At 48.6% G+C, this 26,652-nt stretch overlaps 1 protein-coding gene across 1 annotated transcript; it reads right to left on the bottom strand.

Moving 5' to 3' along the window:
• Positions 1–1,776: 1,776 nt before the first annotated feature.
• RFC2 (replication factor C subunit 2) lies at positions 1,777–20,683 on the bottom strand (the record flags this gene model as incomplete). Its single annotated transcript, XM_080703243.1, is given in 12 exon segments — positions 1,777–1,908; positions 2,541–2,654; positions 3,694–3,774; positions 4,164–4,229; positions 4,391–4,548; positions 6,583–6,683; positions 9,548–9,649; positions 13,891–13,997; positions 14,252–14,293; positions 16,672–16,741; positions 20,528–20,646; positions 20,648–20,683. Coding segments are annotated over 12 exon segments (1,107 nt in total). The 3' UTR covers positions 1,777–1,797.
• Between the last annotated feature and the right edge of the window lie 5,969 nt (positions 20,684–26,652).

A 26,652-nucleotide genomic window follows, 5' to 3' on the forward strand; every position in this document is an offset into this window, starting at 1 on the left:
GGCGTAGACCGTGGCTGAGCATCCATGGTGTGGAGTGGCCTGGTCTGGGGTTCCCTGCAGCCCAGGCAGGGGGCAGAGTTGAGTCGGGGCCTCATACAGCTGGGTAAGTCCTGTGTGTCCAAGGGGAAGCCCGACCAAGCCGAGGCCACCAGCCACTGTATGGCGGGGTTCCCTGGGGCCAGCAGTGGGGTAAGACAAACTGTGGCCATGATGGGCTCTGGCGGGATTGCAAGCTTGAAGCGGAGGGGCCTGGACTAGGACACAGCGGAGGCTGCTGGACGGTGGCGTCTGTCCTTGCTCTGTGTTGACCCCCAGCCCTCAGGCTCCAAGGGAAACCATGCCCTTGTAACAAACACTACCTCTTCAATTTCAGGAGCCAAGGTGACCATGAGCTCATGGATATGCTCGCTGCCTCCCAAGGATTATTTTCCAGCGTTGTTCAACTCTTAGGATGCTGAGGTGGCTACTCCGTAGGCGGGGGCATGATGGACACCTCCTGAGGGCCGCCTGGCTATGGAAACAGCCTGGGGGAGACAGCTACACGGGAGTCACCAGAGCTGCAGCTCCTTCCGCCACACCCCTGTACGTCCTTGAGGCAGGGCAAGAGCCCTGTGCCACCTGCTCCCGCTGGACCAGATGCCCAGGATGTGGGGCCAGCGGCACACCCATAAGACATTGTGCCACACTGGTACTCATGCCGATTGCTCTAGACTTAGATCCCAAATTGCTCACCCATGTTGTCTGAAATTTTGTGTCCAAACATAGTTAATTTATGTGGGTGGGACCATATTTAATGTTCTGAACTTCAGGCAGAGAATTCTTGTTTCTTGGGAAGCATTACATGCACCTAACTTTAATGGAATTATGAAGGAAACCTGTTTTTTTTTTTGCCTTTGGGGGGGGGGGGTTTACAGACCAGCCTTGGCAATTTAGTGAAATTCTGTTTGAAAATAAAACCAAGTGGGGTATAGCTTAGGGTTAAAATGCCCTTGGGTTCAATTCCCAGAACCACCAAAAAAAAAAAAAAAAAAAAAAAAAAAAAAGGAAAGAAACGTTTTTTTGCTGTGGACAAGTGTACAACTTGGAATTAGGGTGGTCAGGGCAGTGTCCCAAAGCCCCCTGTGTGGCCCTGAGTTCTGGCCTCGGTTGAGCTGATGGGCTGAGAGACAGGACCACTGCATGGGAATGGGCTGCGGGATCTTGTGGTCAGGAGTGCCAGTCAGGAAACAAAATGTCTCCTCTCACCAAAACATCTCAATAAACCACTGTAGTTTCAGAGCAGTCCGTCTCCCATGTCTGCTTCCCTCATTCAGGAAAAGCCTTTTAAGGAAACCAACCTTTTAAACCCAACCTCTTGGTTAACAGAAAGGACCCCGAGGCCCAGAGAGAGAGGATCTCGGCGATTCCCAGAAGAAATTAATGACACGAGTTAGGAAGTTAGAAGAAACATCCGGAACCCACTGCTGGCCACTTGTCACTAGATGCCCTTGGGTTCAATCCTAAGTACAAGGGAGGGAGGGAGAAAAGGAAGAAAAGGAGAAAGACTACAAGACAAACAGCATGGGGCTTTATCCACTAAAATACCAAAGTTGCAAAGATCAGGGCTTCCCACCGCGTCGCCCTGTCTGAGTCTGAGCACATTCGTGGGGCAGAGGTGCTGGAAGCAACATGGAAGCCGTGAGGGTTGAGAGCCAGGCGCCTCCAGCACCAGTCTAAGGGCCGTCCTTCCCCATCGGAGGCCGAGTCCAGTGCTTCAGGGGCGAGGCCTCTTCTCACTGCGCTGATGATGTCTCCGCTCTAGCTGGCCGCTGGGGCCATGGTCTTCTGACACAGCCTGGCCAGAAGCCCCGCCATCTGCAGAAGGGAGTTCACACCTTCTGCTACTTTCATATGAGTATATCCAATTTCCTGGAGAAAAAAAATTTCAATCCGGTTAATAACTGAGAGAGATTTTTCTGTTAATCCGGACTAGTGGTTTGCTCAAAACTGATTAACGAAGCTGGGCACAATGGTGTATAGCCAATCCCAGTAGTTGAGACAGAAGGATCGCAGGTAAGAGGCCAGCCTCGGCAACTTAGTGAAACCCTCAAAACCTCAACCAGACCGTTTCAAAATAAAAAATAAGCCAGCTGTGGGCAGATGTGGTGGTGTACACCTGTAATCCCAGTACTTGGGAGCCCGAGACAGGAGGATTGCAGGTTCAAGGACAGCCTCAGCAACATAGCAAGACTAAGACTTTCAGTAACCTAGCAAGACTGTTTCAAAACAAAAAACTATAAAAAGGGCAGAGGGTATAGCTCAGAGGTAGAGGTGTGCTCAGTGGTAGAGTGCCGGCCCAGCACAGCATGTGCAGGGCCCAGCAGCACAACCAGACGCCCGCTCATGACGAGGGCCACCGTGGGACACCCAAGGCACAGAGGCAGAACCAGGCGAAACAAACTCTCAGCCCTTGTCCATCTGGACAGGAGGGACACGATGAGCACCGCAAGGAAGAGAAGTGCCATGGCGTGCGGAGACAGGCATCCCGTCCTCTGACCCACCTTAATGAACTCCAGTTTCAGGTACTCGGCCATTTGGAAAGTTTTGCACACTCGAAAAATGTTTCCGATGACGTCTTCTGGTGAGTAGCCCAGATACCACAGGTGAGCAAGAATCTGGAGAGAAAACACGGGAGGCTGCTGGACGCCATACCTCACAGGACCGGGGGTGGGGGGACCACACACACGAGGCCCCGCCCCGCAGGCTCGGTGCCACACACCGGCGATGGACAGGTCACCCCAGACAGTCCAACCCCACGGCCGCTGGCCACCACTAGGACGCCTTCTGACCCACCCTTCTGATCGTGTAGAGGTAGCAGGCGCTTCTATATGGCCACAGGGCACCCTGCCGTGCCCGTGTGACGCCTCTACCCACAGCCCGCGAGGCGACCCAGCTACCCGCAGCTCTCTGCAGGGCCCCGCGAAGATGCAGCTCTGCGGGGCAGGCTGACCACGCCTGCCTGGGGCAGCGATCCCAGCCACCTCGGCCTCCTGCCCCGCCTCCATCCGGGCCAGAGGCTCATCTGTTTCCCTTTGGTGTCTGGAGGCGAATTCTGGGGCAGGAGGGCCGTGTCCATAATCTGAAGGCCTTCCTCAGACCTGGGCCTCAGTCTCCCAGCCTGGTACTCATTTCACACTGGGTCAAAGCCTGCCTTAAACTCCAGCGTGTCTGTTGGGGGCAGGGCAGGGCAACCTGTGATCAGACCAAGGGCCTGAGTCACGCCAGGGCCGTGCATGACTCAAGGTCACCCGCACCTGATCATGCCCACTGGAAACTGACCACAGGACCGGGCCCAGACTAGAGTCCATCCTGGCCCCCTCCTCTCCTGCCTGCCTGGCGCCGGCAGGGTCCTAGAACGCCCACTCCCAAGTTCCTCAGGAGGACAAAGGGGCTGCAGCACTGGAGGAGCTGGGCCCGTGCTTCCTTGTGTCTCAAGGTGAAAAACGTCCCTTGCGAAGGATAGAACCATAGTAGAAAGACATGCTTGTTCAATCCCAGCCTATCACTTTCAGTGCAGCGAAGGGCAAGGAGGTCAGCCTGTCTGAGCCCTAGTGCCCGTGCCTCTAAAGTGCACCCCAGCAGGGCTTCAGGGGTCGGGTGGAGAGATGCGCAGAGTCCCCGCCCGCTGCGGAGCCAGGGAGGAGGGGAGCCCACCTTGTAGGCCTCGTCGATGTTGCCGTTCACACAGTGCTGGATCATCTCCTTCACCAGCAGCGGGTGGGGCTCGTCGCAGACCTGACCAAACCCAAGAAGAGGCATCAGGACGGTCCAACTTCTGGCCAATCTACATGACCAACATCTCAACTCACGGTTTGTGTTGTTTCGTTTTTTGTTTTTTCGTGTGTGTAATACCAGGGATGGAACCCAGGGGCATTTTTACCTCCAAGCTACACCCCTAGCCCTGTTTTTTAGTTTTTTATTTGGAAACAGGGTTTCGCTAAGTTGATGAGAGCCTCATGAAACTTCTGAGGCTGTCCTCGAACCTGCGATCCTCCTGTCTCAGCCTCACAAGTGCTAGGATTCCAGGCATGCGCCGCCACGCCCGGCTGACCCGTCCCAGCAATGCTGGCCTGGCCAGGTTGGTGAACACAGCGGGTGTAGACTGGGCCGCGTGTAGCCTGTACCTTGAACACATTCTCACTGTTGATGAAGCCAAATCCCGAGAAGGTGGACTGCAGGTTGTTCAGGGCCTGGGAAGGGACAAGAAGGCACAGGTGACTCCACAGCTCTGCCCGCCCTGCAAGGCGCACACTCTCAGCCCACGGCGCAGGCAGGGTGCTGGCTCACGGGCTCCACTCGGCCGGACTCCGCACAGCACTCGCTTCCCTTTCCTCCCAGCAAGGCCACGTACCTGCCGCATGTCTCCCTGGGCAGTGAAGATAATGGCCTCCAGGCCATCGTCCGTGTACGGCACTTCCTCCTTCTCGATGACATTCAGGAGGCGTGCGAGGATCTGGGCGTCCGTGAGCTTGGTGTAGCGGAGCACCGCACACCGGGACTGGATGGGCTCTGGCGGAGACAGCAAGAGGGTGAGCTGCGCCCGCGGCGGGCCAGCACGGGCCACTGAGCCAGGCCCCGGTGCGCACCTCTCTCAACTGGTAGGGCTCTAAGAAGTGAAATATCAACTCTGCAGTGGAGTATGAACCGTTTCCTCTAAAAAAAGAAATTGATTGACTTTTTTTGGCACTAAGGATTAAAATCTCTGAGTTATACCTCTAACCCTTCCTTTCTTCTTTCCTTCCTTCCCTTCTTTCTTTTTTGTGGTACTGGGGATTGAATCCAAAGGTACTCTACCTCTGAGCTACGCCCTATTTCACTTTTTATTTTATTTTATTTTTTGCGGTACTGAGGATGAAACCCAGAGGCATTCTACCTCCAGGCTATACTCCCAGCCCTAGTTTATAATTTATTTGGAAACAGGGTCTCACTAAGTTGCTGAGAGCCTCTCTAAGTAGCTGAGGCTGGCTTTGAACCTGCATGATCCTCCTGTCTCAGCCTCCAAAGTACGTGGATTACAAGTGTGCGCCACCACGCCCGGCTCTACTTTTTACTTTAAAACAAGGTCTCACTAAGTTGTTGAGGCTGGCTAGGAATCTGTGATCCTCTCACCTCAGCCTCCCAAGTACTGAGGTTGCAAGCATGCACCAACATGCCTGGCTACTCCCAGCCCTTTTTATTTTTTGTTTTGTTTTTGAAACAGGGTCTCGGTAGATTGCTGAAAGTCTCACTAAGTTTTCAAGGCTGGTCTTAAACCTGCTATCCTCCTGTCTCACTCCCAAAGTACTGGGGTGACAGGTATACACCACCACACCAGGTTCTAAGAAACACATTCCTGGAACTATTTCACTCACACGTTTGCTATGTCCCTTTAAAACATAATCAAAGGGGCCGGGCCGTACTCCAGTGGTGGAGCACTTGCCTAGCAGGTACAGGCCCTGGGTTCCATCCCAGCACCACAGAAAATAACAACAACACCAGGGCCCAGCACAGTGGCACATGCCTGTAACCCCAGTGCTTAGGAGGCTGACATAGGAGGACTGCAGGTTGGAAGCCAGCCTCAACAACTTAGTGATACTGTTAGTAATTCAGTGAGACCCTGTTTCAAAATAAAAATGAAAAGGGCTGCCAGGCATGGTGGTGCACACCTGTATCTGGCAGGTTCAAGATCAGCCTCAGCAACTTAGTGTGATCCTGTTTCAAAATAAAGAATGTCCCTGGGCCCTGCAGACAGAGAAACCTTCTCCTCAAACTCCACCTGCTCGGCTCAAGCTTGGTGCCGACACTTCCCAGGAACCCAGTAAATGTGCGGCGAAGGGCAAATAAATGCATGAGACCCACGGCGCCATGGGCGCAGCAAACGGAATCAGGATTCCTAGAGACGCCGAGCGCCAGCTGAGGCTGGCTGCTGTGACTCAGGAGGGCATGGTGTTCGCTAACGTGCTAACGTGTCTGCCATAGCGCACACGGCCTGGGACAGGAGAGGTGGAGGGAGGCAGGGACGTGGGGAAGAGAGCTGTGAGCACATGGGGCTACGCGTGCAGCCTGCGGCAGGAAGGGAAGGACTAGAAACCTGGAAGCTGGGCGTGGCGGCACACACTTGTCATCCCAGTACTTGGGAGGCTGAGACAGGAGGATCGTAGGTTCATGGCCAACCTCAGCAACTTAGCAAGGCTCCCAGCAACTTGGTGAGACCTTGTTTCAAAATAAAAAAATAAAATAAAATAGGGCTAGAGGTGTAACTCAGAGGTAGAATGGCCCTGGGTTCAATCTCCAGTACTGGAAAATGCTAGTAATCCCAGTATTTGGGAGGCTGAAACCCAGAGGATCACGGTTCATGGACAGCCTCAGCTACTTAGTAAGGCCCTCTGCAACTCAGTGAGACCTGGTTTCAAAATAAAGAATAAAAAAAAAAAAAATAGGGCAGAGGGTGTAGCTCGGAGGTTGAATGCCCCTGGGTTCCATCCCCAGACCCGCCCAAAAAAAAAAAAAAAAAAAAGGAAAAGAAAAAAGAAAAAAGAAGCTGGGCGCCCAGGCCACGCTCACCTATGATTTTGTCCGAGGCATTACAGGCAAGGGCAAAGCGGGTAGTTTTGGAGTAGATCTCCATGGTTCTCCTCAAAGCCTGCTGGGCTCCATCAGTCATGCTAAGAAGAAAAACACAGGGAGGCAGTTTGCAACTGGGCCCAAGACCCCGGGGAAAAAACCCTGTCTGTACAACAACCCAGGACACGGTGTATCCAGTGCCCTGGGAAGGTCTAAGAAGTAAGCAGGCCAACCCCATCTTCTCAAAGGCTGCTCAGTCAACCTGGCACTACAGTATCCAGGAATCACTCTCAGGTGACAGTCACAGAAATTGCTATTTATAATGGCTGCAGCCGCATCGGCCAGGCAGGACTTGGTCCTCCCTTCAGTTCTTTCATGACATAAAAAAAAAAAAGCCTCAAGAGACAAGTCATAACACGCGCTGCCACCTCCTCTAATAGGACCCTGAGAGCCGGGCATGGTGGCACACGTCTGTGATCCCGTAGTGAGGAGGCTGAGAAAGGAAGGTTGCAGGTTCCAATAGAGCCTCAGCAACTAAGTGAGACCCTGTTTCAAAAGAAAAAGTAAAAAGGAGCCAGGCGTGGTGGCGCACGCTTGTAATCCCAGCATTTGGGAGGTTGAGACAGGAGGATCGCGGTTTGAGGACAGCCTCAGCTACTTAGTGAGGCCTTTGCATCTCAGTGAGACCCTGTTTCCAAATAAAAAATAAAAGAGTAGGGCTGGGGGTGTAGCTTGAGGTAGAATGCCCCTGGGTTCCATCCCCAGTACCACAAAAAAAGAAAGAAAGAAAGGAAGGAAGGGAGGGAGGGAGGAAGGAAGGGAGGGAGAAAAAGGGCTGGAGGATCAGCTTGGCAGTAGAAGAAAAAAACAAAACAAAAAAACAACAAAACAAAACCCTGGGAACCTTGTGCTCCTGCCTCCCCTTGAGCTACTGCGCCTGGCAGGACCGAGTCTCGGCCTCACAGTCTTTAGAGTGGAGGCCCTGCAGCCCAACACCTGCTAGTGTGGGATCTTAGGCAATTATCTGAGTCTCTGTGTTGTCACTTGTCAGATGGCTTGTTATGACAACTAAGTGTTCCAGTGAAATGGTTAAGGCACAGTCATACTATGGAATACAACATAAATATTAAAAACTATGGCTGGGCACAACGGCACACACCTATATTCCCAGTTGCAGAGGTAGGAGGATTGCAAGCTGTGGGCCATAATCCCAGTATGTAGGAGGCTGGGACAGGAGGATCTCAGATTTGAGGATAGCCTCAGCTACTTAGCAAGACTCTGTTTAAAATTAAAAAAATAAAAAGGGCTGGGAGTGTAGCTCAGAGGACGAATCTCCTGGGCTCAATCCTCAATGTCAAAAATAAATAAACAAATAAATAGGAATGTAGTTCAGTGGTAGAGCACCCCTGAGTTCAACCCCCAGAGTAGGGGAAAAAAATTACACTTTCTGTGTGAGTGGCACTGGGAGTAGTCCCAGGGGAGCTCTGCAGCTGGGTGGCACCCCTGCCCTTTTGTTTTCTATTTTAGGAAGAGAGAGTTTTGTCAAGTTTTCCAGGCCTTTGATCTCCCACCTCAACCTCCCCAGTCACTGGGATTATGGTATACACTGCCATACCAGGCATGGCATATGTATTTAACCACCACAACAAAAAAATTCTGGCCAGGCATGGTGGTGCACATTTGTAATCCCAGGACTTGGGGGGCTGAGACCGGAAGATTGTGAGTTCCTGGCCAGCCTTAGTTACTTAGTGAGACCTTGTTATAAAATAAAAAATAAAAAAGCGTGGTGGTACACGCTTGTAATCACAGCATTCTGGAGGCTGAGACAGGAGGATCGTGGTTCGTGGGCAGCCTCAGCTACTTAGTGAGGCCTTTACAACTCAGTGAGACCCTGTTTCAAAAATAAAGAATAGCCAGGCGCGGTGGCGCACGCTTGTAATCCCCGCGCTTGGGAGGCAGAGACAGGAGGATCACGCAGGTTTGAAGCCAGTCTCACTGGCTTAGGAGACCCTGTTTTCAAATAAATATATAAAAAAATTGGTCTGGGAGTGGGAGTATAGCCCAGAGAACCCCAGTACCACAAAAAAAAAAAAAAAAGAAAGAAAGAAAGAATAAAAAAATAGGGCTGGGGGTGGAGCTTGGAGGTAGAATGCCCCTGCCCCTGGGTTAAATCCCCAGTACTGCAAAAGAATTAAAAAATATATAAAAAATAAAAAAATAGGGCTAGGGGTGTAGCTCAGAGGTAGAATGCCCCTGGGTTCTACCCCCAGTACTGCAAATAAAATAAAATATAAAATAAAATTCTATGTAAATTATTTATAAATGATGCTTAAACATACATTTTTCTTTTTTGCGGGTCTGGGGAGGGAACCCAGGGGCATTCGACCTCTGAGCTATACCCCCTGCCCTATTTTTCTTTATTTTGAAACCAGGTCTCACTGAGTTGCAGAGGGCCTCACTAAGTAGCTGAGGCTGTCTGCGAATCGCGATCCTCTGGTCTCAGCCTCCCAAATGTTGGGATTACAAGCATGTGCCACCATGCCCGGTTTAAACATACATGTTAAGAGACTGTCTTAGACAAAATGTTTCTCTTCTTTTTTGTGTGTGTGGGTCTGGGGAGGGAACCCAGGGGCATTCGACCTCCGAGCTACACCCTTTGCCCTATTTTTTATTCTTTATTTGAAACAGGGTCTCACTGAGTCGCAGAGGGCCTCACTGAGTAGCTGAGGCTGTCCGCGAACCGCGATCCTCCGGTCTCAGCCTCCTGAATGCTGGGATTACAAGCATGCGCCACCACGCCCGGCTGACAGAATGTTTCTAAGTGAGCCGAGGAGGCAAAGGTCTGAGGCACAGGCCCTCCTTCCATTGCTTTCTGAAGACGCACTGCGCAAACCCACCACACAGGAGCCTTGCTCCTGACTGAGCAGAGCGACCACGGCCAGGACACAGCTGGCGAAGCACGCACCTGTCTGCCTCGTCCAGGATGATGATCTTGTGTCGGCCTTTGGGAAGGGTGACTTTCTGTTGGGCAAACATCTTGATTTTATTCCTCACAACATCAATGCCCCTGAAACAATAAACCAGAATTTCTGTTACCTTCTGAGGACAGTTCAGTTACACACACCAAAAGTTTTTCTTTCTTTTTTTCTTTTTTTACTGGTGGTGGTGGTAGGGGGTGTTCTACCTTCAAGCTACACCTCCAGTCCTATTTTTTATTTTTTTATTTTGCAACAGGCCTCACTATGTTGATGAGTCTCACTACTTGCTGAGGCTCGTCCTTGAACCTGTGATCTTCCTGTCTCAGCCTCCCAAACACTGGGATTGCAGGCCTGCGTTGCCATGCCTAGAGCTTTTCTTTTCCATTTTCTATCCACAATGACAAAAAGAAATATTGACAAAGTATTCATAATTATTAGAGGAATCAGAAAAAAAAAATGCACAGAAACCAACCAGTAGCATTTAGACTCCACGGATGCAAAACTGATCATATAAACAGAACCCCAGGTATCAATATCTTAGATGAATTTTCTCAGTCAAGGTGTGGACAAGAAGCCTGGCGTGGTGGCGCACGCTTGTAATTCCAGTACTTGGGAGGCTGAGACAAGAGGATCTGGGTTCACGACCAGCCTCAGCTGCTTAGTGAGGCCCTCCACATCTTAGTGAGACCCTGTTTCAAAATAAAGAATTAAAAAAATAGGGCAGGGTGTGTAGCCCAGAGGTAGAAGGCCCCTGGATTCCACTCCCAGTACCGCAATCAATCAATCAACATTAAAAAAGAGAGAGAGAGAGAGAGCGCGCCAGGCGTGGTGGCGCACACTTGTAATCCCAGCATTTGGGAGGATGAGACGGGAGGATCTCAGCTCATGGACAGCCTCCTTTACTTAGTGAGGCCCTCTGCAACTCAGTGAGACCCTGTTTCAAAATAAAGAATAAAAAATAGAGCTGGGGGTGACGCTCGGAGGTAGAATGCCCCTGGGTTCCGTCCCCAGTACCGCAAAACACAGACACACACAGTAAACACAGAATTATCATAATTCAGGGATCCGTTAAAGGGTACCCATCCAAAAGAACCAACCAGGCACAGGACAGTGTTCGCGCACCAGCGCTCATGGCCTCATTCTTCACCAGAGCGGCAGGATAGAAGCAACTTGTGTCCATCAACAGAGGAGTAAACATAATGTGGTATGTACATACAAAGGAATGTTATTCGGCCATAAAATAGCAAATCTTTTTTTTTTTTTGCAGTACCAGGGATGGAACCCAGGGATATTCTATCTCTGAGCTGCACCCCCAGCCCTATTTTTTTATTCTTTATTTTGAAACAGGGTCTCACTGAGTTGCAGAGGGCCTCACTAAGTAGCTGAGGCTGGCCATGAACTGCAATCCTCCTGTCTCAGCCTCCCGAATGCTGGGATCACAAGTGTGCGCAACCACGCCCGGCTATAAAGTGGATGAAATCTTGAGAACTTTAAGTGAAACGAATCACTCATGGAGAGACAAACTGTACAGGATTCCACTTGTATCAGCTAACTAGAGACTGAAATCATAGAAACAGAAAGCAGAAAGGCGGCTGCCAGGGGCTGGAGAGAAGGGGAAATAGTTGTTTAATGGCTTCAAGGTTTCGGTTTTGCAACATGAAAAATGTGTGGCAGTCGTTGTACAATCATGTGAGTATACTTAACACTACTGCAGTGTACACTTTTTTTTTTTTCCCAATACTGGGATTGAACCCAGGGGCCTTCTATCTATGAGCTACACCCCCATTCTATTTTGTATTTTTTTTTTTTTTTTTTTTTTTTTGGTGGTACCGGGGATGAAACCTAGGGGCTTTCTACCTCTGGGCTACACTCCCAGACCTATTTTATATTTTATTTGGAAACAGGGTCTCACTCACTTGCTGAGAGCCTCACTAAGTAGCTGAGGCTGGCTTCGAACCTGTGTGATCCTCCTGTCTCAGCCTCCCAAGTCCTGGTATTACAAGCATGCGCCACCACGCCCGGCTTATTCTATTTTTTGAAACAGGGTCTCACTAAATTGTAGAAGGTCTCACTAATTAGCTGAGGCTTTCCACAAATCTGTGATTCTCATGTCTCAGCCTCCAAAGGACTGGGATTACAGTGTGTGCCACAATGCCCAGCCTAAGGGTACACTTTAAAATAGTTAAGAAGAAGCTAGGTATGGTGGTGCACACCTGTAATCCCAGTCCTTGGGAGGCTGAGACAGGAAGGAGGACCAGGGGTTCACAGCCAGGCTCAACAAGTCAGTGAGATCCTGTTTCAAAAATAAAGGGTTGGAAGCCGGGCGTGGTGGCGCATACTTGTAATCCCTGCGCTTGGGAAGCTGAGACAGGAGGATTGTGCAGGTTCAAAGCCAGCCTCAACTACTCAGTGAGGCTCTCAGCAACTTAGTGAGACCCTGTTTCAAAAAATAAAGAATAAAAAAATAGGTCTGAGGATGTCTCTCGGAGGTAGAATGCCCCTGGGTTACATCCCCAGTACAAATAAATAAATAAATAAATAAATAAATAAATAAATAAATAAAATTAAATAAAAAATAAAGGGTTGGGGCTATAGTCAGAGGTAGAATGTCCCTGGATTCAAACCCCAGTACCACAAACACAAGGGAATTTTTAAGTTGTGCATTTTACCACAATTTAAAACAATTTAGATGGGTATGGTGGTGCACACTTATAATCTCAGTATTTGGGAAGCTGAGACAGAAGGATCACAGGTTTGAGGACAGCCTCAGGAAGCAGTGAGACAGCCTCATCATCCTAGTGAGATACTGTTCAAAATAAAAAAAAAAATAGAGCTGAGTGTGGTAGCATTCACTTGTAATCCCAGTACTTAGGAGGCTGAGACAGGAGGATCACAGGTTTAAGGACAGCCTCCGCTACTTAGTGAGTGAGGCCTTCCACAACTTAGTGAGACCCTGGTTTTTTTCTTTTTTTTTGCGGGTCTAGGGATGGAACCCAGAGGCATTTGACCTCTAAGCTACACCCCCTGCCCAATTTTTTATTCTTCATTTTTTTTCTTTTGGTGGTACTAGGGTTTCTGGAAGCCCTTCTACCTCCAGGCTACACTCCCAGACCTATTTTATATTATTTTTATTTGGAAACAGGGTCTCTTAAGCCAGCATGGCTGGCTTCAAACCTGCGCGATCCTCCTGTCTCCGCCTCCCAATGGTGGGGATTACAAGAGTGCACCACCACACCCGGCTACTCTTAATTTTGAAACAGGGCAGAATGCCCCTAAGTTCAATCCCCAGTACTGAAAAAAAAAAAAAAAATACAGCTAAGGGTGCAGCTTGGAGGTGGAATGCCCCTGGGTTCAATCCCCAATACTGCAACAAACAAACAAAACAAGAAAAAGGAAGCTGGGTTTGGTAACATATGCTTGTCTCAGTATTGGGAGGCTGAGACAGAAGGATAGCTGGTTTAAGGCCAGTCTTAGTAATTTAGTGAGACTTTTTTCAAAATTAAAAAAAAAAAAAAATTAAGACCTGTGGATGTAGCTTGTAGGTAGAATGTCCCTGGGTTCAATCTTCAGTATCAAAAATAAATAAATACATACATATTTTAAAAGGTAATCAACAAGTGCTTTTGTTGGCACATGGACAAGTTAGCAATGGTCATGATGTCTTACCAGGAAGGATCAGAGGAAAAGAGTTTGTAGGGCAGGTGCTGGGTGCAGTGGCACGTGCCTGTAATCCCAACACTTGGGAGGCTGAGGCAGGAGGACTGCAAGTTTCATCCAGCCCCGGCAACTTAGCAAGTCCCTGTCTCAATATTTAAAAAAAAAATTTAAAAAGGTCAGTCACGGCCGGGCGTGGTGGCGCACGCTTGTAATCCCAGCTCTTGGGAGGCGGAGACAGGAGGATCGCGCAGGTTCGAAGCCAGCCGCGCTGGTTTAAGAGACCCTGTTTCCAAATAAAAAAGTATAAAAATAGGTGTGGGAGTGTAGCCCGGATGTAGAAGGGTTTCCAGGAACCCCAGTACCACCAAAAATAATAATAATAATAATAATAATAATAATAATAACAATAACAATAAAATAAAAAGGTCAATCACAGCTGGGCATGGTGGCACATGCCTATAATCCCAATACTTGGGAGGCTGAGACAGGAGGATCACAGGTTTGTGGTCAGCAACTTAGAGAGGCCCTCCACAACTTAGTGAGATTCTGCTTCAAGGTAAAAAGTAAAATTGAGCTGGGGGTATAGCTCAGAAGTAGGATGTCCCTGGGTTCAATTCTACACACACAGAAAAAAAGTCAAGTGCACCACCCTCTGCCCCGCTCCTGGACGCACCTGTCGTTGGAAGCGTTGAGTTCCAGGACAGCATCCTTCAGCGCAGGGCCCAGCAGCGCTCGTGCCAAACACAGGATGCTGGTAGTTTTACCAGTTCCCGGGGGGCCCTGGGGACGAGGCCTCCAGTAAGTGCTTCACACCACCAGGATGCGCGTGGCTCCGGCTTTACTGCCCCACCACCGACACCCTCCCATGTCCCACTGGGCCCCCTCAGGGCACGCGCGGTCCAGCCAGCGAGCCACAGGCCTCCGCTAACGTGAGGGAAGTGGCGCAGGGCCTGACCACGAGAGGTCCAGGAAGACTCCGGCAGGCAGTGAAATGAGACGCCATGATGGCCACCGCACCAGGGCCACGTACTCACAGCGATGATGATATTGGGCACGTTCCCTTCTTTGGCAAAGACCTGAGGGAAGGATGTTCATTGGAACAGGTTAGTCTGCCAGCCTAAGGAGCTCAGTGCCCCCAGCCATAGGCCCAGTACGTAAACACACAGGACCACATGTTTCCATGTGGACGCCCCTGGCAGCCGCACCTCAGCCCGGGTGCAACTGAACTCACCGCTCTCCCCTACGCCTGAAGCCCAACCCGTGTCGGACTGTCCACCTCTATGACCCGACTGTCTATGCCAGGAACCTGGAGGCCCCTGTCCTCCTTGGCCGGGCCTCTTCTCTCAGCCCGCAGGACCTCGACTACCAAGGCTTTGCCATTCTCCTTCATCTCTGGAGTCCTGCTTCTCTCCAGCCTCACTCCCACTTTCCCGCCTGGATGGCAGTCAACAGGGCACTAACTGGTCTCCGTGCCTCTACTTCTGCCCTACTCCAATCCCCTAGGCTGACTCTTGCCCTCAGTGTGAAGCCCCAACTTTATTTTGGCAGTGCTGGGGATGGAATCCAGGGCCTCTTATATGCTAAGCAGGTCCTCTACCACTGAGCTACACCTGCATCCCAAAGCCCAAACGGGATAGAACCCAGGGCCTTGCATATGCCATGCAAGCACTCTGCCACTCAGCTGTACCCCAGTTCTTTTTATTTTATTTAGAGACAGGGTCTCACTAAATTGCCCAGGCTGGCCTTGAACTTGTGATCTTCCTGCCTCAGGCTTCTGAGTAGCTAGGATTCCACGCACCACCATATCCAGCTCTGAAGCCCAGTCCCTTAAGGGAGGCTCACAAGGCCCTGCATATCTGAGTCCCGTTCATTTCTCATAAACCCCAATACAAGACTCCATAGTCTTGTTACTCAGAAGTACGGGCCCCTGAGCCAGCAGCACTGGCAGCAGCACTGGCAGCAGCACTGGCAATGCTGATTCTCTGGCCTCCTGCAGAACTACTTGGTTAGAATGTGCATGTCAGAGGGCGGGGGTACTGAGAATTGAACCCAGGAGCACTCTACCTCTGAGCTACATTCCCATTCCTTTTTTTTTTTTTTTTTTTTTTTTTGGTGGTACTGGGGTTCCTGGAAACCCTTCTACCTCTGGGTTACACTCCCAGCCCTATTTTTATATTTTTATTTGGAAACAAGGTCTCTTAAGCCAATGAGGCTGGCTTCGAACCTGTATGATTCTCCTGTCCCCGCCTCCCAAGTGTGGGGATTACAAGCATGTACCACCACGCCCGGCTCATTCCCAGTCCTATTTATTTATTTATTTATTTATTTATTGGCGGGTCCCCTTTGTCCACACCCCAGCCCTATTTTTTATTGTTTATTTTGAAACAAGGTCTCACTGAGTTGCATATGGCCTCACTAAGTAGCTAAAGGGCCTCACTAAGCAACTGAGGCTTGTCTCAGCCTCCCAAATGCTGGAGTATGGCACCATTATTCTTTATTTTGAAACAAAGTCTCACTGAGTTGCAAAGGGCCTTGCTAAGTAGCTGAGGCTGGCTGAGAACCAGGATCCTCCTGCTCAGCTTCCCAAATGCTGTGATTACAAGTGTGCACCACCACGCCCGGCTCAGATTTTTAATTTTTTTTTTTTTTTTTTTTTTTTTTGTGGTACTGGGGATGGAACCCAGGGGCCTTCTACTTCCAGGCTACACTCCCAGACCTATTTTATATTTTATTTGGAAACAGGGTCTCTTAAACCAGCTGAAGCTGGCTTCAAACCTGAGCAATCCTCCTGTCTCAGCCTCCCAGGCACAGGGATTACAAGCGTGCGCCACCATGCCTGGCTTAATTTTTTGTTTTGAAACAGGGTCTTGCTACGTTGCCAAAAACCTTGCTAAGCCAGGCATGATGGTGCAAGCTTGTAATCCCAATACTTGGGAGGCTGAGACAGGAGGATCACAGGTTTGTGACCAGCCTCAGCTACTTAGAGAGGCCTTCTACAACTTAGTGAGACCCTGTTTCAAAATAAAGAATAAAAAATAAAGCCAGGCATGGTGGTGCACACTTGTAATCCCAGTACTTGGGAGGTTGAGACAGGAGGATCACAGGTTCGTGGCCAGCCTCAGCTACTTAGTGAGGCCCTCTGCAACTCAGTGAGAGCCTATTTCAAAATAAAGAATAAAAAGTAGAGTTGGGGGGTGTGTGTGGCTTGGAGGTAGAATGCCCCTAGGTTCCATGCCCAGTACTGCAAAAACAAAAACAACCTGAAACTCCCCTCTAATAAGCCAGCACAAATGACTGGCATTATCCATCACAGGTTCTAATCTCCCCAAATCCAAAGTGTCCCACGCAGACTCCTGGCTTGCGTCTCCCTCACTGGCTCGGCTTAGCTGTCTCAACTGCCTCAAGCTTGTAAAGCCACAATACAGACATCAGATCTTCATCTTATGGCACTCACCTCCAGCCTGCTCACAGTGTCTTCATTCCCAACGATTTCATTCAGCTTTACTGGCCTGTATTTTTCAACCCTGTTTTTAAGAAAATGCATAAAAATGTTTACATGGCTATCTTGGCACTACCCCAAACCAAGCACCAAAGGGCAATCCTAAGAGCTTTACCAGATGATATATATTCAATAAAAACAGGCCAAATGGATGGGAGTCCTTCACGTAAGGAGGTATTCAAGTGCCGTCTGGAAAGTGCGCGAGAAGTGTCCACCACAGGCTTCACACCCACCCCAGCAGAAACACCTGTTGCTGCTGGAAAGGGGCCAGAGCAGGCCATCTGGAGCAATGTGACCCCGCGTTGCAACACGGCCTGCCTGTCACAACAGAGGCCTGCACTTGTGGCACTGACAGACATGGGTGCACCTGGGCCCCTTCTCATCCTTTACCTGCTGGTTTCTGTACACGTGTGCCAAGCACACAGCGGGGCTGGCTAGACGGAAACCACAGGCCCAAACTGTGATCCCATTATGCTGTGTGGAGTAGACAGGCCAGTGGCCTATTCATACCAACAGTTCTCCCTTTCGTTATTTTATTTATTTATTTAAAAAAAATTTTTTTTTCGCAGTACTGAGGATGGAATCCAGGGGCATTCTACCTCCGAGGTATACCCCCAGCCCTATTTTTATTCTTAATTTTGAAACTGGGTCTCACTGGTTTACAAAGGGCCTAAGTAGTAGCTTGAGGCTGTCCTTGAACCACAATCCTCCTGTATCAGCCTCCCAATGCCAAGATTATGAGCATGCGTAACCATGCCCGGCTCAGTTCTCCCTTTTAAATAAACAAGCTGGCCAGGTGTGGTGGCACACACTTGTAATCCCAGCTGTGTGCTTGGGAGGCTGAGACAGGAGGATCGCAGTTTGAGGACAGCCTCAGCTACTTAATGAGGTCCTTTGCAACTCGGTGAGACCCTGTTTCAAAGTAAAGAATAAAAAATAGAGGTGGGGGTGTACCTCAGAGTTAGAATGCCCCGGGTTCCATCCCCAGTACCGCAAAAATAAATAAATAAATAAATAATATATATATATATATACATATATATGTATATATATATATACACACACACACACACACACATACACAAGCAAGCAAGCTGTGTTAAAAGACAAAATGACTTTCTCCAGCTCTGGTAGGAATGAGAGTGTCAGTAGATTTCCAACGATTTGATCATCAGGACTTTCTTTGCCCATATATATAATATATGTTTACATGGGTATCTTGGCACTAACCCAGACCAAGCACCCTTTGTGCCAAGATACCCATGTAATTAATATATATAATTTTTGTGTGTATGTGGTACTGGGAATTGAACCCAGGGACATTCTACCTCTGAGCTACACACCCAGCCCTATTTTATCTTTTTTTTTTTTGGTACTGGGGTTCCTGGAAACCCTTCTACCTCCGGGCTACAGTCCCAGACCTATTTTATATTTTTATTTGGAAACAGGGTCTCTTAAGCCAGCGCAGCTGGCTTCAAACCTGTCTCCGCCTCCCAAGCGCGGGGATTACAAGTGTGCGCCACCATACCCAGCCTTTTATTTTCAAACAGAGATATGCTAAGTTGTGGAATGGTCTCTCTAAATTGCTAAGCCTGGCCCAAAACCTCCAATCCTCCTGTCTCAACCTCCCAAGTCCTAGGATTATAAGTGTGTGCCGCCATGCCTGGCTCATGTTTCTCTTTCTTTCCTCCTCCTCCTCCTCCTCCTCCTCCTCCTCCTCCTCCTCCTTCTTTTTGTAGTACTAGGGATAAAACCCAGGAGCCTTCTACCTCCAGGCTACACCCCCAGACCCATCTTATATTTTATTTGGAAACAGGGTCTCACTAAGTTGCTGAAAGCCTCACTAAGTAGCTGAGGCTGGCTTTGAACCCGTTTTAGCCTCCCAAGTACTGGGATTACAAGTGTGCACCACCACACCTGGCTTATGTTGAGATACCGATAAAAGATACTGGCGATCAAACCCCAGGGCTTGAGCGTGCTAGGCAAGAACTCTACTACTGAGCTATACCCCCTAGCCTGCCTATATATTCTTGCCTTGTGCCCTGTACAGATAAGTATTTGTCCTGCTTCAAAAAGAGCTGCATGCAAAGAAGCTGTTTTCCACAAACTATAGGGAAGAGAGATATGTCCTCTAAGATCAACAGATGAGGCATAGTTGTTCCTATTTAATCCTCATATTTGGTCCCTTCCAGTTGCCAAGCACTACGTAAAGAGTTAGCTCAAGGAGAGAAAAGTCGTAAGTAAAGAAATGAATGAAACATGATTCATGCCCTAAAGGGCTTTCCCACTAGCAGGGAGCTAGCATTTAGCAAATCCTACTACAGTGCCAGGCTGGTAACATTAACCAAGGGCTGGGAAAGCCCAGAGAAGGTAGAGAATTAGTAGCTGGGAAGGTCAGGAGCAGACACAAGGAAAGTTCACTCCAAAAGGCCGTGTGTGGTGAACACGCTTGTAATCCCAGCATTCAGGAGGCTGAGACTGGCGGATCACAGTTCGCAGACAGCCTCAGCTACTAAGTGAGGCCCTCTGCAACTTAGTGAGACCCTGTTTCAAAATAAAGAATAAAAAATAGGGCAGGGGGGTGTGGCTCGGAGGCAAAATGCTCATGGGTTCCATCCCCAGACCCACCAAATTAAAAAAAAAAAAAAAAAAGCCCTTTCTCCACACAGCTGTAAGCCTTGCTCCCTGATCTGAGGTCTTTGTTTAGCTAGCAAAGCCTCATCAGAGGTGGGTGTCCAGCACTTATTTATAATCCCAGTACTTGGGAGGCTGAGATGGGAGGACTGCAGGTTCACGTTCAGCCTCAACAACTTAGCAAGGCCCTCCACAATTTAGTGAGACCCTGTGTAGCTCAGAGGTAGAATGCCCCTGAGTATAAACCCCAGTACCAGAAGAAAAAATAAAAAATCTGGTAGCCTCACTAAAAGGTAAAAAGGAAATTGGTTAATTTTATTAACTTATTGACCTTTATAGTCAAAATAACATCATCTGCAACATGTAATCCATGTAAGAAATGACTTAGACTTTTAAAAGACACTGAGTGGTGGGCCTAGTGGCACACAGTTGTAATCCCAGTAGCTGGGAGGCTGAGATAGAAGGATCGCAGGTTTGTTGCCAGCCTTAGCAATTTAGTGAGGCTGTCAGCAACTTAGTAAGACCTCTTTCCAAATTTAAAAAAAAAAAAAAATAGGGCTGGTATAGCTCTAAGGTTGAATGTCCCTGGGTTCCATCCTCAGTACCCTCCCAAAAATAAACCCTGAGAAAGCTAGGCATGATGGTAAACACATAATCCTGGTACTCAGGAGGCTGAAACAGAAGGATAGCAACAGGTTCAAGGCCAGCTTCAGCAACTTAGCAAGGTCCTCCACAACTTGATGAGACTCTGTTTTAAAATTAAAAAAAATTGCCGGGTGTGTTGGTGCACACTTGTAATCCCAGTACTTGGGAGACTGAAACAGGAGGATTGCCTTTTCAGTGGTGTAGCTTGGAGGTAAGAATGCCCCTGGGTTCCATCCTTAGTACCACAAAAAATAAAATGAATTAAAAAAAATAGGGCTGGAGACATAGATCAGAGGTAGAATGCCCCTGGGTACAAATCCTACTACCACAACACACACACACACAGAGAGTAGCCTCACTGTCATTAGTATTTTTTTCCAGGAGACCTCGCCGGCAGAGCTCAAACCCACCCCTCCAGGCCCCCGGGGCCGCCAGCTCTCCGCAGGATCCACCAGAAAGGAGCCCGAGCCCCATCCGGCCCTCTCCCATCCTATGTCCAGACGCGCCCCTTATTTATGGCTTGGGCCCTCACCACGGTAGCTCGTAGTGGCCGGAGCTGCCTGAGGCCTTGCTGGTGGTAGGGGCAGGGTCTTCAGCCCCTGGCTCCCCTACGATGCCATCACTGGCCTGGACCTCCATTCTCGCGCCAGCTCTTCCCGCCGCCTGGGACCCCGCCCCTCGACGTCATCACGCAAGGCACGCCCCATTTCCCGAGGAGCGCCGGGCGTGAGCGGAAGCGCGTGCCTGGCTCTCTGTGCGCCTGCGCAGGGAGCTGCGGCTTGACGGGGCGCCGGACGCTAGGTGCCGTCGTTGCTACGGGCGACCTGGCATCTGGTTTGCCAGCTAAAGGATAGCGAGACTGGACCACGTCGCCTTCCAGGAAGGCGGGTCGCTCTAGAAACAGACCTGTGCGCTGCGGCGCGTCCGAGGCTGCGCCCTGGCGGGTGGGAGCATCCTGCCCGGAGCGTGCGGGGACCAGCGGGGCGCTGGGGGCTTTGCGGCCAAATAGGGGCCTCGGCGACCCGACTCAAAAGGCGCTGAAGTCCAGGCTTTGGGGCCTGCGGGTGCCCAGTTTTGTGATTGCTACGATTGTCCAAATGAACAGATCCCTTCGGGTGGGCGTCTGCACCCTGAACAGTGTTTGATACTTGACATTTATTGTCAGGGAATTCCCACCCCAGTGCAAGATGGGCGTGCCACCCAATTTTTTAAAATTTTATGTGTGTGTGTGTGTGTGTGTGTGTGTGTGTGTGTGTGTGTGAGAGAGAGAGAGACTGGAAATTGAACCCAAGGGGATTCTGCCTCTTATCTGCACCCCCAGCCCTATTTTATTTATTTATTTCTTATATATTCATTTATTTTTGCGGGTCTGAGGATGGAACCCAGGGGCGTTTGACCTCCAAGCTACACCCCCTGCCCTATTTTTTATTGTTTATTTTGAAACAGGGTCTTACTGAGTTGCAGAGGGCCTCACTTAACTAGCTGAGGCTGTCTGTGAACCTCGATCCTCCAGTCTCAGCCTCCCGAATACTGGGATTACAAGCCTGCACCACCACGCCCGGCTTTTATGCTTTATTTTGAAACAGAGTCTCACTAATTTGCCGAAGGACTCGCTAAGTTGCTGAGGCTGGCCTTGAACCTGCTATCCTCCTGTCTCAGCCACTCAAGTACTAGGATTGCAGGTGTGCGCCACCACACCCAGATCAGCCACCCAATTTTGCAAAGAAAGAAACTGCCTGTTAGATATGATTCAGTTTTCATTCCAGAAAAATAAGAACTTCATATTCACAAGCGCTTTTAAACATTCTTTGGGGATGTTCAACCTGTCGAACTAATCTTTCTTTCTGTAGTCCAAATGTCATAATAATAAGAAATAATGACTATCATTGACTATACCCTTTCTATATAGTCGATCTGGGGGTGGGTACTCCCATCATTTTAGGTTGGCAGACAAAAGAAGCAGGCTTGGGAATAATTAATTACTCCATTGTTTAAGTTATAAGCGATGGAGTCAAGATTCATTCCCTAATGTCAAAGTTATTCATATAAAATTCCTTTTTTAGCCGGGCGTGGTGGGGCACTCTTATAATCCCAGCACTTGGGAGGCTGAGACAGGAGGATTGCACAGGTTTGAAGCCAGCCTCAGCTGCATAGTGAGGCTCTCAGCAACTCAGTGAGACCCTGTTTCCCAATAAAGTATAAAATAGGTCTGGGAGTAGAGTCTGGAGGTAGAAAAGCCCCTGGTTTCACCCTAGTACCACCAAGAAAAATAAAGACTAAATGTAAAAATAAAATTCCTTTTTTGTGTGTATGGTACTGGGAATTGAAACTAGGGGGATCCTACCTCCAGCTACACTCCTAGCCCTATTTATTTTTTGTTTGGAAACAAAGAGGGTCTCAGTTGCTGAGGCATACCTTGAACTTGTGATCCTCCTGTCTCAGCCTCCCAAGTACTGGATATACAAACAAGCCCTTACCATTTTTTTATGTATGTATGTATGTGTGTATATGTATGTATGTATGTATGTATGCATTTACTTGTGGTACTGGGGATGGAACCCAGGGTCTTTCTACCTCCGGGCAACACCCCCAGGCCTATTTTATGTTTTTTTTGTTTGGAAACAGGGTCTCACTAAGTTACTGAGAGCCTACTAAGTAGCTCCCATCTTAACTTTTTTTTTTTTTTTTTTTGGTCTGGGGATGAAACCCAGAGGCATTTGACCTCTAAGCTATACCCCCTGCCCAATTTTTTTTATTCTTTTTTTTTGGGGGGTGGTACAGGGGTTCCTGGAAACCCTTCTACTTCCAGGCTACACACCCAGACCTATTTTTTATACTATTTTGATTTGGAAACAGGGTCTCTTAAGCCGGCATGGCTGGTTTCGAACCTGCATGGTCCTCCTGTCTCCGCCTCCCAAGCTTGGGGATTATAACCTTGCACCACCAGGCACGGCTATTCTTTATTTTGAAACAGGGTCTCACTGAGTAGCTGAGGCTGTCCGTGAACCGCAATCCTCTAGTCTCAGCCTCCCAAATGCTGGGATTACAAGCATGCACCACCACGCCCAGCTTATTTTAATAATAATTATTATTAAGGTCTGCAGATTCAAGACTTTCTGTTTCTTTTCTTTTTTTTTTTTTTTGTGTGTGTGTGATACTGGGGGTAGACTGGTTTTTTTTATTTGGAAACAGGGTATCACTAGGTTTCTGAGAGCCTTACTAAATTGCTGGGGCTGGCTTCAAACCTGTGATCCTCTTGTCCTCAGTCTCCCGACAACTAGGATTACAGGTGTGTGCCACCACACCTGGCCTCTTTTTTCTTTTTTATATGATTTGGAAAAAGTATAATTGACAATGGCTGTCTCTCTTCCATTACCCTGAAACTGATGGTGCTATCTTGGATACACACACACACACACACACACACACACACACACACATAATTTTTGTGTGTGTGTGGTAAAGGGGATGGAACCCAGGGGTATTCTACCTCCAGCTACACCCCAGCCCTGATTTTTATTCTTTATTTTGAAACTGAGTTGCAAAGAGCCTCACTAAGTATCTGAGGCTGGCTGTGAACGATGATCCTCCTGTCTCAGTCTCCCAAATGCTAGGATTACAAGCGTGCACCCAGCTTTAATTTTTCATTTTGAAACAGGGTCTTGCTAGGTTGCTGAGTCTCACCTCTTGCTGAGACTGTCCTTGAACCTGTAACCCTCCAGTCTCAGTCTCCCAAGTACTGGGATTACAGATGTGTGCCACAGTGTCTAGCTAGCAAGACTATTAAAAAACAAAAATAAAAATAAAAACAAGCCAGGCATGGTGGTACACACCTGTAATCCCAGTACTTAAAAGGCTGAGAATCACAGGTCCGAGACCAACCTCAGCAATGTAGCAAGACTCTCAGCAACCTTCTAATACCCTGTTTCAAAACATAAAAAGGGCTGAGGCCAGGCGTGGTGGCGCAGGCTTGTAATCCCAGCATCCAGGAGGTTGAGACCTGAGGATCGCGGTTCGCGTACAGCCTCAGCTACTTAGTGAGGCTCTCTGCAACCCAGCGAGACCCGGTTTCAAAATAAAGAAGAATCCGGGCATGGTGGCGCACACTTGTAATCCCCGCGCTTGGGAGGCGGAGACAGGAGGATCGCGCAGGTTCAAAGCCAGCTGTGCTGGCTTAGACCCTGTTTCCAAATAAAAATATAAAAAAAAATAGGTCTGGGAGTGTAGCCCTAAGGTAGAAGGGCTTCCAGGTAGAAGGGCTTCCAAGAAAGAAAGAAAGAAAGAAAGAAAGAAAGAAAGAAAGAAAGAAAGAAAGAAATATAAGGTTTGCGAGTTCCACCGACACGCGAGATCATCCATGCAGGTGCCATAAGTCTTTATTAGATCAGCCCATTTGTCCCGGGCAGCTCCCTCCCCCACCCCCGTGTCAGGGGTGCGGGGTGGGGGTGGGGGAGATGTGTGGAAGAGAGCCTTCCACGAGTCTCTGGCTCGCAAGCTTCTTCTGGATTGCTCGTCCCCCTTTTTATCAAAGGGGAGTGGCTTTCCGTGGGGAAATCCTGGACCTTGCAGGGTAAGGATGCGGGTCAGCCCCGCCCCTGCCCCGTATTGGGGGTGGGGGGTCCAGAACCTAACAAGAAAGAAAGAGAGAGAGAGAAAGAGCAGGGGGGTGTAGCTCGGAGGTAGGAGGGCTTCCAGGAACCCCAGTACCACCAAAAGAAAGAAAAGAAAAGAAAGAAAAAGAAAAGAAGGAAAAAAATAGGGCAGGGGGTTGTAGCTCGGAGGTCAAATGCCCCTGGGTTCCATCCCAAGACCCACAGGAAAAAAAAAAAAAAAAAAAAAGTAAAAAGGGCCGGGATATACCTCAGTGGTGGAATGACCCTGAGTTCAATCCCCAGTACAAAAGAAAGGAAGGTCACTATTCACAGGTCAATTATGTCTCTGAAGGAGAAAATGCAAGTTTTTCTTAAATGTAAACTTTTCTCTGTGGTTTTTCATAGTTTCCCTATCTATAGTCAACAACTCTCACATGCACACCCTTCCCACCACATAACACAGTTTAGAAACTCAATATTTTCAATCACTGCATAGAACGGTGTATGATTCCTTCTCCTACCATCGTTCTTCTCTAAAACCCTACTCTACAAGAGGCCTGTTGGTGCTGCAGAGACTGCTGTCAGTGATGTGCTTGGAATGCAGGAGAACCAGGGGGAGTTGACCTTTGGGGCAGAATTGCACTCTCAGGACATTTTTCTTTCCTCTAGACTGAGCCTTCTGTGACTTGTTGGACTTGGGCCCAGACAGAGCTCAGAGTTTAAAAACTTCAGCCATCCCCCTAGGGCCAAACAGCAGCAGCACTGGGGGACCAGGGAATATTGAGGAAACCACAGGCTCTTGGTGAAAGGACAAGGATTAGCCACAGAAAATCCCTCCTAACAGATCCCTGCAATCCCAGGAAATTGAATTCACCCTGAGGCTCAGTTCCCAGACTCCCTTATCACAAGAAGGCAAAGCAGTGAGACAACAGAGGAAGCAGGATGAGGGGAGAGAATGGCTGGTGCTGGTGCACACTTGTAATCTCAGTACTTTGGAGGCTGAGACAGGAGGATCACAGTTTTGCAACCAACCTCAGCTACATAGTGAGGCCCTCTACAATTTTGTGTTACTCTGTTTCAAAAATAAAATGAATAAAAAATAGGCCTGAGAAGGTAGCTCAGAAGTAGAATGCCCCTGGGTTCAATCCCCAATTACACACACACACACACACACACACACACACACACACACACACACACACGATAGAATAGCTGATCCCAGTACTTGGGAGGCTGAGCACAGGAGGATCACAGGTTCAAGGACAGCCTCAGCAATTTAGTAAACTCCTATTTCAAAGTAAAAAATAAGGTCTAGGGAGTATAGCTCAGAGGTAAAATATCCCTGGGTTCGATCCCCAGTAACACACACACACACACACACACACACACACACACACACACACAGAGTAACACACAAAAAGAGAGAAAGGAGATAGAATTAAAAACAATCCTTAATCTAAACCCAGAACGTTACAGTAAAATTTTCAAATAGTACAGAATTTTGGTTAAACATGACATCTTGACTTTTGCTAACACTGAATAGTCTATTTCCAGTGTGATGTTGCAGAATGCAGAGTTGAAAGTCTGGTGGGGGCCAGGCATGGTGGCGCATGCTTGTAATCCCAGCATTTGGGAGGCTGAGACCTGGAGGATCACGGTTCGCGGACAGCCTCAGCTACTTAGTGAGGCCCTCCGCAACTCAGTGAGACCCTGTTTCAAAATAAAGAATAAAAAATAGGGCAGGGGGTGTGGCTCAGAGGTCAAATGCCCCCAGGTTTCATCCCCAAAACCTGCAAAAAAAAAAAAAAAAAGGTCTGGTGGTTTCCTAAGCCCAGGACCACCTGCTTTCTGCCCACACTATCCTCCCTTAGCCCAGAGTGCCAAGCAAATATGTTGCTGTTTGCCTGGTTTATACTGAATTCTTTTAATTCATTATTTTGTTAATTCATTATTTTGTTTTCAAGTGGATTTTCAAATGAGTTTTTTGTTCACAAATGGTAACACTATGTCTGAAATAATTGTTTCCTCTTGGTACTGCAGTGTTGCATCCTGTTTATAGAGTTTT

The sequence above is a fragment of the Muscardinus avellanarius genome, assembly GCF_963383645.1.
Source record: "Muscardinus avellanarius genome assembly, chromosome: 10".
NCBI classification, from domain to species: Eukaryota; Metazoa; Chordata; class Mammalia; order Rodentia; family Gliridae; genus Muscardinus; species Muscardinus avellanarius.